Below are 21,585 nucleotides of genomic sequence, written 5' to 3' on the forward strand. Positions count from 1 at the left end.
TATGTTTTTTTTTATGTTTTTTGATCACAGATTATAAAACTGGGGTATAAGTAGGTAATGAGTAAAAAGATTATATTACTCTAGATTTAGAAACAAGTTCTATTATCTGGGTAGCGTAGAAGCGTAGCGATTTTTCAAACAAGGCATCATATTTATCTTTAAGTACTTAAGTTATATGTAGGAAGTCATGAAGGTAATTAAAAAATAAAACGCGCTTAGAACAGAACTCTTAACTATTTAATTCTTATTCGTTTATAAGCACTACGCATTTCCGTGGGCCTTTTGCAGGCCCCTACTGAGTTCGATGAGCTGCTGATAGTTCTCCCTGAAGCCTTGTAAGGCCAGTTCTTGCTGGCTTTTCATTGCCGAGTTGCTGACTATGTACTTTTCTATACATTCCACGCATTTTGTGTCGATCTGGATGTCTTCTTCAGTCAAACGATCCGGTTTTTTTAGTTGTATTGGTGTGGGTAGAATCTGTAAATACCATTTTATTTAAACTTAAGAATTTATGGCTTAAAAAAATTGGTTTACTGTGTAATATCGAGAATTAGGAACACTTCGAAACGCATTTAATATCTGCCTGTGTTTATTATACAAGAATTTCGTATAAAAGAATGTCAATATAAAAAAGTCACACTACAATAACGGATCCAGTTGCCTTGACTTCAGCACACCTTCCTTTTATGAGAGAAAAGTTTGCACAAACGACTTGCACTAGTTAACGACATGAAGCATTTTCTCCAGTCTATTCTCACCTGCTGCACTAAGCCCTGAGCCACTTCACTGTTCACAACATCTCCTTGTAAGTCCTGCCTCAGCGCGACCAGTAACGCCGCCTCCCGCACCGCTCCGGTCTGAAGAAGCTCCAGCATTAAGTTGTCCATACTCTTGTGCCACGTGAGGTAAAACACCAAGGGACCAAAGTGACGAGTCGATCTGGAATTATCGAATTGAAATTGATACTTTCTATTGAGAACCGCCTCGTAAGGGTGCGTTCACAATGACGCGGGTTTTGGCAAAGTGAAGCTTAATGGTGATTTAGCATTTGACAACCATCATATAGTTATCAATTTTAGGTAGCTATTTAAAACGGTACAATACTATTGAATTACACTTTATACTTTTCGTAATCCTTACCTCAAGAGTTCATATTTGCTGTTGCTGTCCAGATGTTGGTATGTGATACTGGTGACCCTCTGGTAGGACGGCTCATCAGGTTCGTACTGCACGCATGCACGGTCCAACACGAACTCGTACTGCTCCCTTTCCAGCAGGCTGTTAAACTTCTCGGGGTCAGCGAACATGACTGGTTCTCGTAGTCTACGGCCATGAAGCGGGAAGTATACCTGGAATTAGAGGCTCTAATGAAACTTCAGGGCTTTTTACACTAAAGGCGTGTTTTGGATATTATCTCAGTCCGAGTTACTGACGTGCGGCGTCTCGTTTGCCTTTTTTAGTAAGTGTACTTAATAAGGGATTTTAAATACAAAGATACTGAGAAGCAAGTTTGATTGAAAAAAAATTCTTGTAATTTATTCAGTTTTATTTTGGAGTGAATGAAGTACATGAGCAGTATGTGTGTAATGTGATTTTTTTATGGCAAATACTCATTAGTACAACATATTTATATTACCTGGTTTAATCTTTTTCTGACATCATGATCGCAGCTACGAAGAACACCATCTGGGTCTCTGAAGATAAAGAAATATCAAATAACATAAAGATACAGAACTATGAGTGATTTAAATCTAAAACCTAAAGTAACGTTTTTAAGTTGCTGCTTCTCAACATCTACCATTTGTAAGCCTATTCCAATCCAATACAAAAATTAAAATAATTTCAGGCAATTGCTGGACAAACCACACTGGACCTTTACCAAGGTTCACTACAATTCTAAAATTAAAAGTGAACTCTTAATACATCTAGTTCTGTATAAATCATTGTCTGTTTAATCAATTTAAAAAATGAAGAGGTTCTCATTTCAGTGGTGAGATTGATATCATAAGTATCATTTTAGTTGTGTGTCCATCATATTTGGAAGTCATTAGTAGTAGTACTAATAGCAAAACTGAATACCTTTCAACAATAAATCTGTGTTCATTGGCTACACCAAATGTGATATCAGTGAATATATACTTTGCAGTGTCATAACCCACAAGAGCTGGATCTTTAGATAGAACATCATCAATATGCTTTTGAATCTGAAACACAAAATGCAGTTTAGTAATCTACTTAAAAATACACTGTGAGTTAAACACGATACACATCATTTTCTTATAAGCCACTACCTATCTTACCTTCACAATTGGAGGCATTTGCAGTAATCTATCAGCCTTCTCATTTGCTTTAGCGATTTCTTCTTCAAGCTCTTCATTTGTTAGAAATTTGTACGTTGGGGTCTTGAGGATGTTCAGTCCATGATTCGTTCTTTTGCGAAACACTTTATTAAAGTCTGGCCGAGTTAAACGTTTCAACAAAACCTGAACATTTGGTGAGAAAAACTTTGGTGCTGGATCCTGTTCACCATCTAAGAAATTAAATAAACTTCGAGTATAATATCCACTGCCGAAAACTGCGTTTATTATTGTGATTAGTTACGTGAATAGTCTTACCGTACAGAGATGGAACTATACTCAATTTGCGACATGATAAAACAAGTATTTGTGCATCTGTTACTATGTTTCTTGGATTATTACGAGCTAGTTTGCGTAATATGAGTGACATTATAAAATAACTTTAATAAATACGATTCCTGGATTATTATAAATCTAACCTACAAACGCAAATGTTTATTTAGTTTTTCTTCTGTCGTACTTTAGTGGTTGGCCTATAGGTGTTTGGCCATTGTCATCTTGTCTTTTTTTTTCAAGACTATTGGTATTTTAAAAATCTAAATCAAATCTAGCTAACTGAATGCCAATACTCAACATGAATCATATAGAAATTATATATATTGAAAAGTAATAAAATATTTAGTGGTTCCAAAACTTTGTTCGGTAAATAGGTACTTTTTTTACCCGTAGTAACATTTTTATCAAGCTGATGAATTGTCAAAATAAATATTAATTTGTCAAGAGAACCCCAATCAACCCCAATAAAATCTATATTATCCAATTCCTGTGAGATAGTCATAATAGTTAATATTTAAAAGTTTGTCTGATGATCAATAATCATCGACATGGCCAAACGAAAGGCTGGGGTGAATGATATAATTTATGAATTGGACAATGAGGACATTGAACTCAGTAGCGATGAAGAGGTTAAAGAACCAAAAATTAATCGTACAGAGGTAGTTCAAACTGTAAGTGATGCTCAAAATGAAGAGAATGACAAAGAAATCAGTGAACAGCAATCCGCCGTGGAGAGTGGTCGCTGTGAGAAACCCGCATCTCCGTCGCCTGCGGCAGTGCCGAATGGAGGGAAAATGTCCGATGACTTAGACATCGGTAACACTGAAAATCAAAAACAAACAAGTTCTAAACAGACTGAAGATGAAGTTGATAGTGTTAAAAAGATAAGTGATAGTTCTAAAACTACTATATTTAATGAAGACATAGTCATAGATTCGCCAGGCAATAGCGATTTAGGGGTAGAGGGCTGTGAGAATAGGACACCTTTAGTCACAGTTCGCTTTAGGGACAGTAAAATGGCAAATAATTATAAGGAACAAGTGAAGACCTTTATGTTAAATTTAATTAAGCTTCATGAAGGAGAAACCTTTGGCTCAGATGTTGAGACTGATTTAGAATTGGACATTTGGCCCGAAGATCTGACTGAAGAAGTCAGCAAGGAGGTTGTAACAAAAGAAGAGAATAATTTATTTTTTGTTGATACTGACCCTTGTGATGAACAAATGGAGGATGTCCCTAGGTACAGACAGGTAAGGTAGATTCAATTTTAATATTTAATAAAATAAATACTAACCTTCTGGTTCCCTGCGATGAATACTTATTGTCCATTATAATATCAATTTTATTAGAAAACTGGAAACTTATTTTTTTACTAATTTCAGGCATCATCTCTTATATCGAACGTCCCTGACAAAGAACCTACACCTCCTCCAGCCAGGAGACCTGGGTCCTGCTTCAATTGTGATGGTAATCATCAATTAAGGGACTGTGTCCTTCCTAGAGACCATGCTAGAATAGCAGAAAAGAGGAAAATTATGAATGCACAAAGAGTTGGGTTAGTATTATGGCTTATTCTGTTAATGCATTCCTGGATGCCCCAGTGTTGGCTTGCATAAGTGGATTTGTTGGTTGTAGTCTCTTCTTGTCTTTTTTTTTTAGGGTGCAACATGCACTTGTGCAACAATTACTGCCAGTGTCGTGTAGTGACCACACATGGGTATTCTGCGGGTTTAAAACTTTTAAGTTCTTTCAGACGATTGGTTGTAGTCAGTACAGGTCTAGCAAACCCCTAGGCTTTAACATTGGATGGAGAAAGTCCATTTGGAATTTCCACTGCATAGTTAAAAAATGATATGATGAAAATCTGTCGTTATTAAGATGGAGATAGGTATACATAAAAGGGAGCTGCCTTGAAATGGAGAAAATATGTTAATTATTTCTCATATTTCATGCAGTAATCTTTAAATAATATCTTAGTATTATTTTGGGAATTAGTTCTAATTTATTTCACTTTGCAATTGATATTTAAAAATAATAATATACTCCTGACTAATTTCAGCCCCTACACTGTCATAGTTTAACTATTTAAACATTCTGTTTACATAAACTAAATGTAAGGTGTATTGATGTTGGTAAAAGTTTAGCACAATACTCAGTTATTGCATTTCCACCTGATAAGAAAAGATAAAGAAACAATTTAATACTTGCTATTTCAATTGCCAGTGTAATTTATTTGCAACTTAAAATCTTAAATAATCGAAATTCATAGCAAATGTTACTTCTACACCTATTTGGCTAAATATCCATAAACTAGATAACAATGATTTTTCAAACTGAAAGTATAATGAGGTATGATTAATAAAAAAGTTTGAAAAATTAATTGCAATATAAGGAGCAATTAAAACCTTGTCTTTGACTGCTGTGATGGCAAATGCAATGGTGTTGTAAAGTTGACAGGAAGTAGCAGATAAAATTGACATACTTGCAAATACGATCAATTTGCGTATTAGACAAAAAAACTGCTTTGTAATGGTGTAGAGGAAAGAAAAAATATGTATTTAATATTTATAGAAAATCTGTCTAACCGAATAAGCAGATGTTATTAGATATAGTCAAATACCGTATTACAAGAAGTAACAAGCATTTTCTGATTCCAGCCGCTACCATGTAGAAGACGAACAAAAATACGGTCATTTAATACCTGGTAGGATATCAGGGACGCTGCGGCACGCACTTGGGTTGAAGAGGAATGAGTTACCACTCCACATATACCGCATGAGACTGCTCGGATACCCGCCTGGCTGGCTGGAGGAGGCCAGGATATCACATTCCGGGATCATGATGTTCGATTCAAAGGTTTGCTTTTTAATAATACTCATTGTGTATGACTGGCAGTGACTGACTAGTCGTGATTGAGACAATGCAAGGCACTGAAATGGCAAACGGCTTTTGTTGTCCCAATAACTACTACAACTTTAAAAACTCATAAGGATTTTAAACTTCGCACATGGGCTCGCGAAGGTTCGAGGTTGCCAAGTGTTTGAGTAAAATTAAAACCTTTTTAATGTTACATAATATGTTTATTTAACTATTATGGATAGATACTCTTTTTACCAATTGAATAATAAAAGTAAAATTATAGTTATTTTAACACAAGTTAAAAATGTTATTTTCAGGGTAACGCGACATTGGAGCCGGAGGAGGAAGAAGGTGAAGTGTCCGAACCTGGCTCCAAAGACAAGTTTGACATTAAAAAGATATTAGACTTCCCTGGGTTCAATGTGCCCGCGAGTTCGCGGTATATAGAGGTAAAATCTTTTCCTTGCGACTTTTTTAGCATTGCTTAGTTACACCCGAAACTAAGCAACATGAAATAGCTGTTATTTGGTACCATAAAAATTTCATCAAGTTTGGCTCAGCAGCTTTTATTAGAAGTCGGTTTTGTATGTTTTGTTCTTAAAAACTATTTTGTTTTAACCAGTGGTAGTTTTTATTCAAAGTAATGTTTGTAGAAGAGCATTAAAATAATGTTTGTAATTACAGGAGTCACAAATGTTTGGTTTACCACCGATGTCGGACCAAGACAGCAAGATGGCGATGCTTCAGTACCTAGCGCCGAACGCAATGAAGGCTTACAAACGTAAGAAGCTGACGTTCTTCCCTTCGGCCAGTCAGAATACCACTTTTGAGGGACAAGCTGAGATGGAACTTGATAGTGGAGACGGTAAGTAAATTCGCTCAATTCATTATTTTACTCCAAAATTGAAAAAAAATCCCCACTTATTTTGAGCCGAGAGTGAAAGGTTCGGTAAGAACGGATTTAAGTCATTCCGTTTCTCTTAAATAACTGTGTTCGTCACAGCTTTGCAAAATATTTACAAAAGAAGAAAGCCCCTATAAGATATGGGAACCTAATTTTACAAGTCATGAGATATAATAACATGATAACAAAAATTTTCATAACACGTCTCTGTTTAACAATTTTATGGACTTCGCCATTCTCATTTTCTTCGTAAGCGTCTCTCTTCTTCTAAAGCAAGGTACATATAATTAAAAACCGCCTATAAACTTTAACAGAAGGAGCAGCATTCCCATCTAACCCGCCGTTACCCGACGAAGCCCCGCCACCGCCGCCGCCGCCGCCCGCCAGTCCTCCACCAGCGCCCGCAGACAAGCCTGTTGACAGCGGGGATGACGTAGAAGTTATAGAAGTCATTAAAATCGACGATATTCCTGTACCCATTGCCGATCTCATTACGATTGATGAGGATGATGTGAGTACTAGAATTAAGACACATTTTTGCTTGCTTGCATACTTATGCTTTTATTTTTAGCTTCTTGTCTAGTCTTTTCTATAGGAATGACATTTCGAAACTGAGGGATGAATCTAAAACGGTTCGAAAAGATCTGGTCTACTGTTTATACTTTATATGAACAATGTTGTTTTCTGTATTACAATAATCTGTATACAATTTTGTTCTCCTTAGACTTTAAAACTATGACCAAGTGAAAGAAGTTATTTTAACTAAACGTCTTTCAATGCATGAATCTAACTAGAACCAGAAAAGAAATTCCAAGTTATATTTTCAGGGCAACTCACAAAGCAGTGGACGCGGTAGCCCAAGTCTTGACGACTTAGAAGAGAAGAAACGAGTTCTGTTGAATGCTTTAGACAGTGACGCGACTCCAAACGTGTCGGTTATTAGTATACTAGATTCAACCGATGAAAATGTAGATGATAAGATTATTGATATTATTGACGAAGCCGCGGAGAAATCTGATGCGACACAAACTGCAGACAATAAAGAAAACGCTAGCACAGATGACAAAGAGAGCGAATCGCAAGACGCCTCAAGTACAGAACCAAAGCCAACTACCCCGGAACCGTCGTCGTCGAACGTTCTAGAAGCCAAACAAGAAAAGGAAACAAGCACTCCCAAGGTCCCAACTACACCAGAACCAGAGCCATCAAAGCCAGGACACGTAAAAGGCACGCAATACGGAACACCCGTCATGAACATCGCATCGTCTTACCTACAACTACCCACAGACGACAAGTTCGCGAAAGACATTTGTGACGTCATCAACTTCGAGAACCTTCCAAATTCGACAGGGAAGTACAAACAAATAAGTGCATTGTTAAGGAAAGTTAAGAGTGAAGTGGATAGGATACAGGACTCATGATCCCCTCCTCCGCCTGTTTAGGCACAGACTGCTGGTTCTTAATGCAAGAAGTATGCATGGAATTGTTAGGCGTATGTAAATGTAAATTGAGACTCGGTATTTTTATACTACTCGTAAGAGTAATGCATTTTTTTGGATAAAAAAGAACATTTTAACATGTTATATTTATACAATGAGTTACCAGCTTTGGTGCGTTTTAGCATGATCTCCATGAAATAATTTAAACATTCAATTATGACAGTTCACATTTTGTTGACAGATTTGCGTTTTGCAGCTCCTTACATTTGACCGTTATAATACATACAGTTTTAAGTATATTCGCTTTATTATTTATTCGTCAGTGACAAGTCGGTCCACGTGTTCGAGAATAATTTAATTTACCTGCTGACATTATTTTGCTGTATCGCAAGACGTAGCTTTACTACTTGGGACTACAAAGCAGTCTGTAGAACTGCGATGATGCTAAAAGGTGAGTAGTTGAAGATTCTTTAGCAGGTGCTTTGAAGTATGATCAAGGTAAACGCAAACGAGCCCAGTGAAGATCAGTCGAACACCAGGTAAAGTAAAAACTACATGAAACAGGAAAACAAACAGCAGTAATTTATCTTGACCTTAACTATAAATGTTGTAATGTTTTGCTATTTACTTATATTTCTATTTGCAGAAGAGTGTCGACAGATTTCGCTTACCAATATAAAGTACAAAAACACAAACATTTTCTCATAGTTATATTTATTTCTCTTGATAAATAGAATCTCGATCGGTTTTGACAATAATAATAAAAATACATAGTATGTAAACAATACAGTAACTCGCAAAATTAATTATGGTTGATAATATTACCCAACCCAAGTCAAACGTGAATTAACTAAAACTAGTGGAATATGCATTATTCTGACCAGAAAAATAAAAAATAACAACAGAATTTGTGGAATAATTTCCTTTTGCGTATCTCCACAATTGTTGTATGCAGGTAAGTATATATATTTTATTTTTCTCATCACTTAAATAAGTGTTACACAAAGAAAACCATAAGTGCTGTTTGAATTTGCAAATGCTAATGAGACATTTTTGATAGTCTCCAATGGAGGCAATATCACGATGAAGAGAAATCACATTTCCCCATAAATTATCTAGAATCTCGTCAAATATAGAATCTCGTCAAATACCTCTAGTTGACGTTCACGCTTGTTTTAACTCGCCCGCGTAATACTTAGGCAATAGCAAACCAACAGAGGGTTATTATATAATCCAAAAACAATAGTGGCCAACGTCGCAGCTCAAATTATTCATGATTACAATTGCGAAACTTCTCAACACAATGTCAAACTTTTTACTCTTATTACGTCTTCCAAACACTTTATACCATATTATAATACTATAAACATCAGATCTTATATTTTGAGGCATTTATTGCACTAGTAGTGGAGCGAATCGCATTGTCATGATAAATGTTTCGAGTGTGCAGCTGGACAAATAACATGTCTTTTCGTTTGCAGAAATAAGTTAAAAAGATGTGATTATTGAGTATACACTGTAAGCTAATAAGTAGTTGAAAAAATATAGCACCAAACGATGATAAATACGCAGAAAATAATAAACATATAGAAAGTTATAAGAGGTAAATGCATGGAGCATCCGAATGACCGTTATAAATTCTAAGTTCATAAGTAGACTATTATGACGCCTGCTACTTCTATTCAAGTGGAATAAATTTTTACAGACGAAGTTCATAATATACATGCAACAGCGTGTCGGCGAAACTAAATGGTTGAAGATTATATCGAATCTTTCCAATCGCTCATAATAACCTTATCAGTAGATAATACCTATATAAGATCATATACATCTACACTTAAGTTGTGATGACGTTCTTGTGTCCACAACCTGGTGCGGTACATTTTACTATATTTATAATACAATTACTGGAATTCATTGTTAGCGTGACCCCTTGGCGATGTCTCCGTTGTTTATATTCTTGGAGGTGTGGGTGGGGCGCCATCATGATCCTGTGAACAAAGAAATTATGTTACTTAATAAATGTTCCGATCTAAGCTAGTACCGACCGCGATCAGATTCAAAACAGCAAAATATGGCTCTTAATAACAGGAAGTAAGTTTTTCAACACAAGCAAACGGGATTTGTTCGCCGTGATGCTGTATAAAAACAGAACCAAGTTTCGTTTTTTGTTGATACTACTTTTTATACTTATACATTTTTAGATTTTTTGGTATTTCATTTTTTTCCAAAAGTAGACTGATGAGATGAGATGAGTATTAAAAGTACTGAATATTAAAATAATCAAGGTTTATGAAACCAACACTATTCTAAAGGTCAGGGAGCAGGCGCGGTCGCGAGATATAAGTAAATGTTAACGTGTTTTATATGTAGATAATTTTATTAATGATCCCTGAATGTTTTGAAACAACACCAGAGTCAAAACATTGGACGCTATCGTGGTTAGTTCCTGTTTAAACCCATTCCGTAATCATTAGTTATTTGCTTTGTGAAATCATTTACAGTTTTTTTGCGTAGAATAATTGAATTCTGTTAACAGCCAGATCACCAAAAACGCAACTTGACTCTAAAAAAAATAGCAGTCTATGTTACAGGCCTTCACTTTGAATTATCGACCGACGACATGTATAAAAATGTACTAGTTTTTGGGGTCATGTAGAAAATGCTTCTAGCTTAGACAATATAGATAAAAGTAACTTCATATAGATGCTAAAATGTTAAAATAATATCACTACCAGCCGACCATCTGCATAACACGACGTTAGGTCGTGATTTTGTGCATTATTATTAATTATAATCTCTCGCGTCCATTACATCTCCTGCTTACATGTTTATGTTTTCTTTTTATAGACGTATTTGGCAAGGACCGGTTTCGTGTCGCTTCTGACGTAATCCGTTCGAAATGATTATTGCAAAGCTAAGCTTGATCTCGTATTACATCGATCGGAACTATGTTCTAACTGCATGCAATATATCCGAGAACTGAGTTCAATGTACGGAACAATCAGTCAGCTTACATGAGGAAGGAGTCAGCTAACAATAAAAAGATCTATGGTATTGATATATCTATTGTATTGGTTTTCTGTTATTTTTTGTTGGTATTACAAGTTCACTAATTTCACGCGTATGCTGACATTAACATGAACGGTACTGACGGGATATCGGATAAGTTGACCTTATCGGAGACTTCCTTCAAAAAGGTCAAGTATTATAGTCTACGCGAGGTGCATGTTAAAACAGATGTTATATCCTCATTACAGAATATTGGTCACCGCGGCTTATAGCCAGCGACTAGTCACCCACACACAATATTAGTATAGATAGTTGCTAACACATAATCCGAACGACGTATTTAGTTTTGAGACATAATACTTAGTCGTATTACTTGGCAAAAGTGCTAAAGCACGTAAAAAACACGAATTTGTATTTCCAATGCCAGTTTCTCAGATAGAACACCTAAATCATTGTAAAAGTGGGTCATGTTTTGATATCATCTTTAAAATAAATAATATTTGCCAAAAATCAAGGATTCTTTGCGATTAGGTATTGCTCCTTTATCTTGTCTTTTCAACTGATTAAATTAAAGGACTTCGGTTAGCTAATCTATTTGTTATCTGATCTACAAATAGCTAACGGGTTTATTATATTGCATAAACATTTTCTCGATATTTCCTCACCAAAAGAAAATGCGGTTTCAATGTTATAATGCATACTAAGTTTCACCGACATAAATTGCTAAGACGAGAAAATATTATAATGAACATTGTTATTTTCCTATTAAAGTTTGCATAATCGATACAGTTACTATGTCACTTTAAAAAGGTAGTGAATAAATAACTGTTATTTAGTGTCATGACCTAGATTGTTGTTGACTTCAGCACAATGGAGTGTAAACTCTGAATTGGTTGTTGGACAATTCTGTTTATTTCTAAGAAACCGAGAAAACAATGCTTACAGCTTCAATTGCATATGATTGAAACGTTATAATTACCGTTTTTGTTAAATTACAGGTTTTTAAATAGCATAATCTCATATTTTTAGTAACTTTTTGACTTTAAAATAGACTAAGTGTTGCCACATGAACAATTTACCAACCAAATTCAAAAACTCGCCCAACAAGACAAGTGTTCTTTTGAATTTAAATCAGGAAATAAAATAAATACTAGCATTGACATTATTGATGATCCACTTTCTGATGTTATATGCACGCTTTTGTGATATATACCGTACGTGTTTACGTAGGTGAACAAGTTCAATGTCATGAGTCAGTTTGTCGTGTGAAGACACAACTTGGAGCCTACAGGGCGGGACTGACAGAAAAGACGTAAGTAAGACGAGGACGCGTTGTAGTGGCGACGGCCGTTTCATACGAAAATGTTCATATCTAATTGCTTCCATATATAGAAGAGTCGCGACACAACGTCCAGAAAAAGCAGGGTGAGGATGCGACTCGTCAATTTTCTGCGTCGTCGTCTTATGCCGCTAATGTTCGTCAAGCCCCTTAGTTTCGACTAGCTCGTAAATATATTATATTTGGCCGTAACTTTCTCTTTTAGCACTAGACTAGAATATGCCAATGTCATTGTGTTTCGTTCCTCGTGTTAAGCGCGAACTGAGAATACATTTCTTGTTCAATTGCAGGAAATTTCGTAAATATGATAGAAATTGTTTCTGAGGCTATTCTGTCTAAATTATGTACTATTCAAGGTAGATTTTAAGTCGACATCTTGTGTCGTAATGTTGCTAGTTAATTTCGCGGAAAATGTCTCTGTGTAAGTGCTGTGTGTCCACAGGATGTAAATAATACAGCGGTCATGCTATGCTATTATCATGCTCGTCGTTGCTAAAGATTACTTATATTTTAATATGGCAGGTAGTAATATGAACGAGCATAATAGCGCCCAAATGACATGATATTGTGTAAATTATGAGTGGAAATTTACGAACTTTGTTTAAAACAAATTGTTTAAACGAGAACGAATTGAGGTTTGCAGAAAATAGACAATAATATAATAGGTATATTATAGTCCAACTTTAATAATTTGTTAAATTTTTCGTTATTATTGTTGATAAAACCACGCAACTCGAATTCGTTTATTGACAAACATAGAACAAGAGTTACAGGTTGCAATAGGTTATCTACAACTTTTAAAGGTGAAGTTTAATCTCTAGGTGACATTATTGATACAACTGTGGTAAAAGGGTCAAATTTATAATGAGTAGGTATATTTAAATGATTAATGTAAAATATAAACGCAATATAGGGCTTATCGGTGTTACATTGTTACATGATCACTTGAATAATATCCGGAGCTAATACAACTCTTTGGCGATTTTTCCACTACTTAATAAAACAGCTTTATTAGAACTAGATTCAATCAACAACATTATTGATTTATATCGATCATACATTTTTAACATAATATTTCGTATCGTTTTTTAATAATGGCTCGCTATATAAGTGTGAAAACATTCTATGGTAATTTATATTCTTAATTATACGTAACTTAAAAACGGTGCTCCAGAAACTCGTTAACCACGAGAGGTGCACGCGATTGCAACAATCATCTTCTTCAGATGCTACAGCCAAAGATGACAACAAAAATACATTTCGTAATGTGCTTTCAGTACCGGTCCCTTAAGCCAAGTGACACTAGCAATTGTTAGCGTTGGTAGAAAATGCCAATGTCATCTCCAAAGACGGTTTCTTTTTAACGCTTGCGACTGTAGAAATTTACTTACGAACTTGGCTACCGAGGACAGTGACGACAGATGCAAGTTTATTAATAAAGAAATCTTACCTGAGAATTGCGCGTCGGCTTAGCGGCGTCCTGTATCTGATTGCGGCGAGGGCGCATGGCGTACATGGCAAGGGCTAGGGCCATCATGAGGAACATAACCATGAAACTGTTGGCCGAGGACTCCGGCCGCGGAAGCCCCGGCAGCTGGTCCAGGCACTCGCTGTCTGTGCAGTATGACTGCCCTTGACGAAGCTGGGTAACAAGAAAAGAATTTGAGAAATGGTATTACAGGTACCGATCTGTGTTTTAAGTTTAGTTGTCATAGATGTTTCTAAAAGTAACAGATAAAAATCAATGTTGTAGCCCTTAAGATACTTATTATGTACGACTCTACGAGTCTGTTTCTATTCTACGTGTAGGAAAAGGACATAATACATAGAGATGATTGAGCTTGGCTCTTATTCACGCAATGTTTAGTTTATTTTTTTCAATAGAAGGAAAATAATGTGATACACGCAAGAAGCTATTTTCCGAAACGACCCATCAATATTTACGTTCGATGCATGTAACGGAAAACTTCACGTAACAGAAACCATAAAAACTGATATCAAAGTAATGAAAATGTACGCCCAAAAATATTACGTAGAACCTATAAATGTTACGTGTACGTTTAATTATTTCAGAATCAATGCCAGCGAAATCGATTTCCTGCGTTTGTTTGTAAATACAATACTTTTATTGTTACTTGAATATTCATACTCAATTTGATTTGTTTGTTGACAAGCGAGACATGGAATTTTACGATGTAACTGCGTAAACAATACACAAATTTCTTTCTCCAAATTGTATGTAAAATAGCCTACGTTACACCTAACATAATTATGCGGTAAAGAGCTAGTCTGCATCTGTATTTGCTTATGTAAGAACGAGAAATATAAGATCGATATTTATGTGTGCGAGTCGCAAGGAATGTAAAATAAAAATTGATTTATAGCGTATCCAATAAACATAGCTGTCGCATTTATCGGAAAGCTAAACTTCTGTATGTAACATGCGTTTCATATGCATTTTCCAAGGCCTCAGAACGTTACGTCATAGGTTTAGTAGTTACGTTATTTAGGAAAAAAACCTAAGGCAACGGAAAATATAAGCTATAAGTTAACGATAACATCGTAAAGTTTAATGGTTTTATACACAAAACTAGGTTTTAGAACGTTCACCTTTGTATAAAAAAGTAAGAAAGAAAAGTCTTTTTACATTTCTTTAGGTACGGTTCTAGAAGAATTTTTTATGTTTGTATTTTGTACCATTAAAGATTTTTCTAAATATCCTACTTAGTAGCGTAGTGCGCGTCAACGTCAAAAGTATATCGGTATGGTTTGTTTCCCAGGTCAGGCAATACATTTTAAGGACTCTGGTTGGGTCCGTTGGTCAAAATCACAAAATAAGCCAGAATGAAAAATAGACCGTATTAAATAAAAAAAATCTCCGAATACTTTATTGTTACACAAAAAAAAATATTATAAACTTGAATGTTAATAATGTTTATTCAATTGCAAGAAATGTCGCCTACAAAACAATAACAAGCTCAATGTTATTTACAAGAGTTTAAAGAAAATATCAAGTTGGCAATTTTTACCTAATACTTGGGAAAATATGGCATAAACAGCCGGACAAAATGAGGGTACATGTGGTTTAAAGTACAAGTACGTGCTTATAATTAATGGTTCTCGTTTCAACACAATCTTATCTGAAGCGTTATCAAAACGTTAACAGGCCTATCGCTCTATAACGAAGTTGTCTACGTAGTTTTATACGAAACAAAAACTACGTGTAAAATGGTTTTAAAGTTTAAATGGAGGTTGATCCCGTAGATCAATTTTATTGCGCACTCACTAATGTGGGAATATCAGATACTTCAAATTTATAATAAAGCTGTAGAGTTTGTTTGTTTGAACGTGCTAATCTCAGGAACTACTGGTTCAAATTAAAAAAATCTCATAGGAGCAGTGGATACAATGGAAAATGTGGAAAAAACAGGGAAAATTATTCGTCTTCTTCTTCTTCACATGCAAATCAAGTGTACTTCTTGATACCCGAAACATATTTTTGAAATATGTTCAACATTGCCCTTTTAATATTTCTTTACAGCGATGGATGTCTGACGCCGCAACAACAATGAGAATCGTCCAGTTGCTGTCACAATGAACATCAATAAACTATTCATAATAACTGTCGGTTCCACTCGGCTTTACCGCTGAACTAGTAATCTGCCAGCGCTAATTGTAACCAGTCACATTGTAGATCACACGTGTATAAAATATACACGTGCTCTGCAACTATGTAGCCAAAGAGGTTTTATTAAGTCAGTTTTGCTCCTTTCTCTGATAGAAACAGTGCAAGGTGCAAGGGAAAAAACAGAAAACAATTGGCACTGTTGATCAGGCCACACAAGGTCTTTAGTATTTTTTGTACCGAAAATTGTCGAAGTAATTTATCATTGTTATTTAGATTTTTGTTCTAAAACAACTGCAAATCCACCGTGTCTTATACTATAGGCAAGCCTCAGTTACGTAAACCAATTTTATTAAAAGGAAATATATAAAATAACGACGCCATATATATAGGCAGGCAATAAACAATATCGCGTTCAATTACAGCGTGAAATAATTGGTATATCAGTCGCGATAAGGCCCAGTTAGCACAGCAATTGAAATATAACTTCATATTAAATGAATTGGGTTTTTATAAGCCAAAACAAGAGGAAGAAGAGTGGGAATTATCAGGCTAATGTTTTCCCCTCTATAAGATACAAATTAAGGAAAAGAGTTGATCTTTCATTGTTCATCTTTCTTTTAAGGCAATGCAATGATGCATTTTGCATGGAAAGTATTTTCCAGAGGATGATACTACTTTTTTTACGACATAAATATCTAAATGCCTCTTTAACTGTTACTCCATAAACTTCAATAGTATTCCTTACATGCTAATGTAAATTTTATTAGCATTGAAACACCATTTGACCTACATTAGACTAAACACTGATAAGTAATGTATGACGCTGATAGGAATGGTCTGTTTGAGCCATTTTAAATATAAATCTAAAGATAAATGATGAGAACAGCTGAGAGTAAATCAAACCTAGGAGAATAGGTAATATACATATGTATGCATGCGGTAATACAGGTTACAAACCTAGTTCAGAAGCACATCCTTGCACATAACACAAAACAATGCTATCTAGCTTAGCTTGCTCATTTAAAATAAACTATGTTATTATCTTGGTCTCCTAACCCTATTATTATTTTTGTAAAATCCTGAACACAGGCAGTCCTAAACTTATCCTAAGCCTTATTATAATCTATCAAATTCATTGTTGCTTCCATTCTGAATGTTTATTTAAACCCTTGTAAATAATACAAGTAAACAATTGATGATTCAGCCGTTACAAAATGAAAGGATGTTTGTGACATAGTTGTGTTGTTTTCAAAACAAATTTAGATATTTCAGTCACTCTTTAAATGATTGTTCTGACTAGCCTTTTTGAGCTCTTTAGGTTTATGATTCTAGCGGGTTCAGCTAAACACATTAGACCATATGGTAAATCAAGTGACCAATTATCTGATTCATAAACAGTTATTCCTGTTGATCTATATTTTCAAGTATAAACAAGGTAACTAAAAACAGTAATTAAAACAAAACAAATGTATTTAAGTTATACATTGTAGTTCATTAGTAGTATTTGTTTCGGTATAATGTATTTTATACAACAGAATGCCAATTGTACTAGATCCGAACTGTTTGTAGGAGGGTCTAAACCTCTTTACAGCCAGTGACTTGTTTTTAAGCCAGCTTTAATTAATATTTTTAACCAGAACTTTCTCTATTAAGAAGTAATGTAAAGTCTTAACAGACAATGCTATTCACATCTAAAACTCATTTGAACAATAGAAATAGGTTCTCTGGAATTCCTTTATTTATAATATGAACAGTAGACCATCAAAATATTTACAGTGCATACCATAATGTTTAATTAACTAGTACTTGTATAATGATCAGAGTGATTACAATCCAATTATAATTGCTCATAAATGACTAACAATCAATTATGTAAACAAATGTGCATTAAAATGAGGTTTTAATACTTATTAATCTATGGAAAATATTAGTTTAGAAATTTCTAGACAGACACAAAACTATTATCGTAATTGAAGGTTTCTTGGTTTGCATTTGAACATTTCTTTGAGAAATGCGAAATATGTTTTTTTTTTAAATATTTGTAGGTATTTAGAAAAGATTTGGCTAATGAATGCTTCAATTTCATTTTAGTTTTTATAATCCGACCAACAAAGAAGAAAGTCGAGAATGTTTCGTAATCACATGATGATAATATTATTCCGTATTGAAATCGATTGCAGAGCATATGTGCCAAGTTTGTTGTAACTGCCGTACTTACACCAAGAATGTTGCAGACAATGTTGGTAAACATAAATAGAAACAAAAGATATCATCGTGTTACTGTAGACGTGGATCGTCCACCCACTTTTAATAACATATTATTACCATGCAACTACAAGGACAGCTTGTTACTCACCAGGGATATTAGCCGACGCATTGCCAGCTCGTGATTCCACAGGCACTCGCAAGGATCCATTTCGTCAGCCATATCTATGGACAAAATTTCCACTTAATTTCACTTCGCCACTACTTTCGATCTCGACTTTATGACCGATATTTTCAAGCATCAGCTGGCATACAAACAATTTAGTACTCAAGGCGATTACGTCAACGTCTCACTTTTCCTCCCAGTCAACGCAATCAGCGACTACGAGTTTATTAATCCACATCTTTGTTTTTATTTACAAATACAAAAAACACTGGTCAAGGATCATCTGTCATGGATCTAAGCGAAGAGAAAGTAAAATTCTCAAACGTACCTGCAGCACTAGTTTGCAGGAGAATGAAAATCAACAAATTATGTCGTTATTTTACTTAAAGTGAGTGCAACTTCGTTTGGTTTGTTGAATAATAGTAAATTGTTGAACACTCAGCTACACTTGCGACGACATTTTTACACTGAGTGCCTGGAGCTACACGATTGGGTAACACGAGAAATGATTGGATGGTAGCATCCAATCACGACGAAGGTGGAGGGCTTTTAAAATCCAATGTTGCCATCCCAAAAAAATACTTTCCTTTTGGAAGATTTTGCTATTTTGTAACGTTGAAACACTGATTAAAACTTTAAAGTAGATAGAAAAAAATTAAGTTCATGTTTGAGCAGTTCAGTGATGCTTCCTAAGCATTGGCATTACAATTTGATGGGTTTACCACCGCGTCTCAAAGTGATAATGGAATGCTTGGGGAAGCGTGACAGAGGAAATCATTTTATAATGTTAGTACTTATATAACTAAGCCAATCACAATGCGGCATACAAATAATAAATAAAAATGAATTATAGCATCTAGACTTCTAGAGTATTGTTTCCTTCAGGTTATTTACTATGTAAGTATCTTAGTTGTACTGACATTTGTAGTTTTGTACAGCTCTTGAAGTGAGTGGGGCATGATTCTTTTTATGCCTCAAATATAACAATTACAAAACACAGATGTATTTTTTTAAATTATTAGATGACTGTAATCTTTGTTGTTCAGAGTATGATATGTGCTACAGCACTACAATACAGCGGTGTTTCTCTTCCTATTCCGCACGTCTTAATTTAAGCAGTAGGTAGATAGCTAGGAGTCGTCCGTATTTCTTGAAAATATCGGAAAAAAAAAATAACACTATTGCGAGCGCATGCTTACTATGAATCGGTTTTTTACTCAGCTAGGTAATTTATGTGCTGGCAAAAAATATAATTTTATTTACTGGCGCTAAACAAAAATCGACCTTAAATAACATGTAGGTATGAAAAACCCCTGTCCAATCCTTGAAAGACGACTCGCTGAAAAATTCAATATTATTTTTGCAGCGTCCAAAAAGAAATATTATAAGAATATAATATTCGGATAAATATTACCCAGATTTTTGGAAATTTTAGACGTTTGGAAAAGATTTCAGTTCTGCCTTATACGGTACATATTTATTTAAATTTACGGATCGAAAAAAAAAAATCACTTATTTTTCAATAAATACCTAGTCATAAATATTTAATCTGGTGGAGGCCTTTTGGCTTAGCTGCATCTGCACAAGCTGATCGATCACAGGTTAGGGCACGCTTGACACACATGGGTCCGGGAATGGGTGACCCTTTCATAACGAGTTCCTAAGTGTTTCGGAAGGCACGTTAAATTGTGGGTGCCGGCTGATATTTATACATTTTTGACAGTCGTTACGTGTAGTCTGAAGCTAGAAAGACTGATAACCAGTCCGCGAGTAGTCTGGCTAAGGATATCGTGTTGTCCAGGCTATTTGGTGGAGGAGGTCAGATAGGCAGTCGCTCCTTTCAAAACACTGGTACTCAGCTGCATCTGATTAGACTGGAAGCCGACTTCAAAATAGTTGGGGAAAGGCTAGGATGATGATGAATCACAAGTAAGTACTTAATCATTTTACGGTACACACCCCAAGTCGACGAATAGGTATTTTTTAACGTAAACATACTGTATAAAATCATTTGACGAATTGAGTCTATTACGTACCTAAGTAAGCATATTTTAATTGGTTATTAATGTTATTATAAATTCCAATCTATTATTGTGTGTAATATTAACTACACACCTCGCGTGTACACTAAGTACATTCCAGATGTTCCTCGCATGCACGAATGTAGGTTTGCGTAGGTACAGTTCGCATTCTGCTGATATCAATCTCACATAATAATGAATATTATTAAATCATGTAACGGTTTACACTACACTCTGTATACTCGGTACTCGGTACACCTAGGTACACTCGGTATGAAGGTAAGTCAAAATATATGTGTGCATAAATTGCTGTAGGTACAATTATTGATTATAATATTTTAGGAAAAAAAGAGAGATCACATTTCGAATTCTTTGTAAAACGCGATAAAACAATTTTATCGCAGCCTTTAAACATAGCAATCTACCTATATAAATTTCAGAAATATCTTATAAACTAATAGTTCTCACAAATTCCCGTTTTTTTTTCAGTCACTTAGGTTTATTTTTACGGAGTACAATACTGCGCCCCCAGCGTAGCGCAAAAACACTGGACAAGTATGAGGTAATTACTAATACTAACACTAAGTTAAATATTTGCTACCAAATGACATGGTAATATTTAAAGGTATATGAAAGGTATCATTCGAGTTCAAAGATGATAATAATGGCGCGATGTTAGAGAAAGAGTCAGACAGAGAGTAAAAAAATATAAAAAGGTTTCCTTAAGATTACATATTATCCACTTAATATGTAGTACCTAAGTGTTATAAAATTTTCTGTAGTTATAACCACTTGTAAAGAAACAGGTATTAAAGTCTAGGCATAATTTAATTATCTTCATGAAAATAATTATACACCGTGATTTTTTAGTCGTCTTACAAAATCAGCCCAGTCCATGTATCCAATGACTAGAATACGTTCATGATAAAAAAATAGGTATTTATGAGATTTAAATAAATTTAAAATGCAATTTTTATTCAATATTATGCTGCAATTCGTAGTTTTTTAGAAACACAGCTCTGTTGCGAGCGCGGTCCGAGCCTTGTAACAATGGTGAGGGGCGCGGGCGGCGGAGTTTTTATCATTTTTAAGAGTATATTTCAGATTTCTGTTGTTTAATTTTTCTTCGTAATTATTATCTTAGTTGATGATAAAAAAATCGTGTTTTACGTCGGATACATTAAATGGGCTGCTTTTGTAAGACGACAAAAAAATCACCGTGTATATGACGCTAAGTAGTTACTTACCTACTACACATGTCATATAAGTGTTAAATTAGCACGAGATTCCTACAAGGTTAAAATACCCAGATGTGTATATACCTATGGATATGTTTCTCTTAAGCATTCTGCTCACTCAATAATTATTGGAATTGTATT

General features: G+C 34.9%; 3 protein-coding genes across 3 annotated transcripts; 1 reads left to right on the plus strand and 2 right to left on the minus strand.

The window, feature by feature from the left end:
* Positions 1 to 215: 215 nt before the first annotated feature.
* LOC113491756 (28S ribosomal protein S22, mitochondrial) lies at positions 216 to 2,815 on the minus strand. The gene is made up of 7 exons (XM_026868913.1): positions 2,616 to 2,815; positions 2,301 to 2,530; positions 2,080 to 2,204; positions 1,637 to 1,694; positions 1,141 to 1,349; positions 759 to 939; positions 216 to 477 (listed from the first exon to the last, which is right to left on the minus strand). Exons 1-7 carry the CDS (start codon positions 2,725 to 2,727, stop codon positions 262 to 264), a joined length of 1,131 nt encoding a protein of 376 aa, XP_026724714.1. The 5' UTR covers positions 2,728 to 2,815; the 3' UTR covers positions 216 to 261.
* A 233-nt stretch (positions 2,816 to 3,048) lies between these two features.
* Positions 3,049 to 8,132, plus strand: LOC113491755 (zinc finger CCHC domain-containing protein 8 homolog). The gene is made up of 7 exons (XM_026868912.1): positions 3,049 to 3,883; positions 4,016 to 4,188; positions 5,291 to 5,489; positions 5,810 to 5,941; positions 6,177 to 6,357; positions 6,711 to 6,907; positions 7,224 to 8,132. The coding sequence occupies exons 1-7, from the start codon at positions 3,182 to 3,184 to the stop codon at positions 7,815 to 7,817; spliced, it is 2,178 nt and encodes a 725-aa protein (XP_026724713.1). The 5' UTR covers positions 3,049 to 3,181; the 3' UTR covers positions 7,818 to 8,132.
* A 400-nt stretch (positions 8,133 to 8,532) lies between these two features.
* Positions 8,533 to 18,646, minus strand: LOC113491760 (small integral membrane protein 14). Its single transcript, XM_026868925.1, has 4 exons — positions 18,514 to 18,646; positions 18,171 to 18,244; positions 13,637 to 13,828; positions 8,533 to 9,826 (listed from the first exon to the last, which is right to left on the minus strand). The coding sequence occupies exons 2-4, from the start codon at positions 18,240 to 18,242 to the stop codon at positions 9,788 to 9,790; spliced, it is 303 nt and encodes a 100-aa protein (XP_026724726.1). The 5' UTR covers positions 18,243 to 18,244; positions 18,514 to 18,646; the 3' UTR covers positions 8,533 to 9,787.
* Positions 18,647 to 21,585: the final 2,939 nt, after the last annotated feature.

Source organism: Trichoplusia ni, chromosome 3 (genome assembly GCF_003590095.1).
Source record: "Trichoplusia ni isolate ovarian cell line Hi5 chromosome 3, tn1, whole genome shotgun sequence".
NCBI lineage: Eukaryota > Metazoa > Arthropoda > Insecta > Lepidoptera > Noctuidae > Trichoplusia > Trichoplusia ni.

Bases quoted from the DNA above. Each gene is read 5' to 3' on its own strand.
- LOC113491756 (XM_026868913.1), bottom strand. From the start codon at position 2,727: ATGTCACTCATATTACGCAAACTAGCTCGTAATAATCCAAGAAACATA. The intron at 2,205-2,300 runs GTAAGATAGGTA...TTTGTGTTTCAG, and splicing joins AAATGCCTCCAATTGTGAAG to ATTCAAAAGCATATTGATGA. The intron at 1,695-2,079 runs GTATTCAGTTTT...CTTTATCTTCAG, and splicing joins CACAGATTTATTGTTGAAAG to AGACCCAGATGGTGTTCTTC.
- LOC113491755 (XM_026868912.1), top strand. From the start codon at position 3,182: ATGGCCAAACGAAAGGCTGGGGTGAATGATATAATTTATGAATTGGAC. The intron at 5,942-6,176 runs GTAAAATCTTTT...TTGTAATTACAG, and splicing joins CGAGTTCGCGGTATATAGAG to GAGTCACAAATGTTTGGTTT. The intron at 6,358-6,710 runs GTAAGTAAATTC...AAACTTTAACAG, and splicing joins GGAACTTGATAGTGGAGACG to AAGGAGCAGCATTCCCATCT.
- LOC113491760 (XM_026868925.1), bottom strand. From the start codon at position 18,242: ATGGCTGACGAAATGGATCCTTGCGAGTGCCTGTGGAATCACGAGCTG. The intron at 13,829-18,170 runs GTGAGTAACAAG...CTTGTTACCCAG, and splicing joins TGCGTCGGCTAATATCCCTG to CTTCGTCAAGGGCAGTCATA. The intron at 9,827-13,636 runs GTAAGATTTCTT...CTTTGTTCACAG, and splicing joins AGCCGACGCGCAATTCTCAG to GATCATGATGGCGCCCCACC.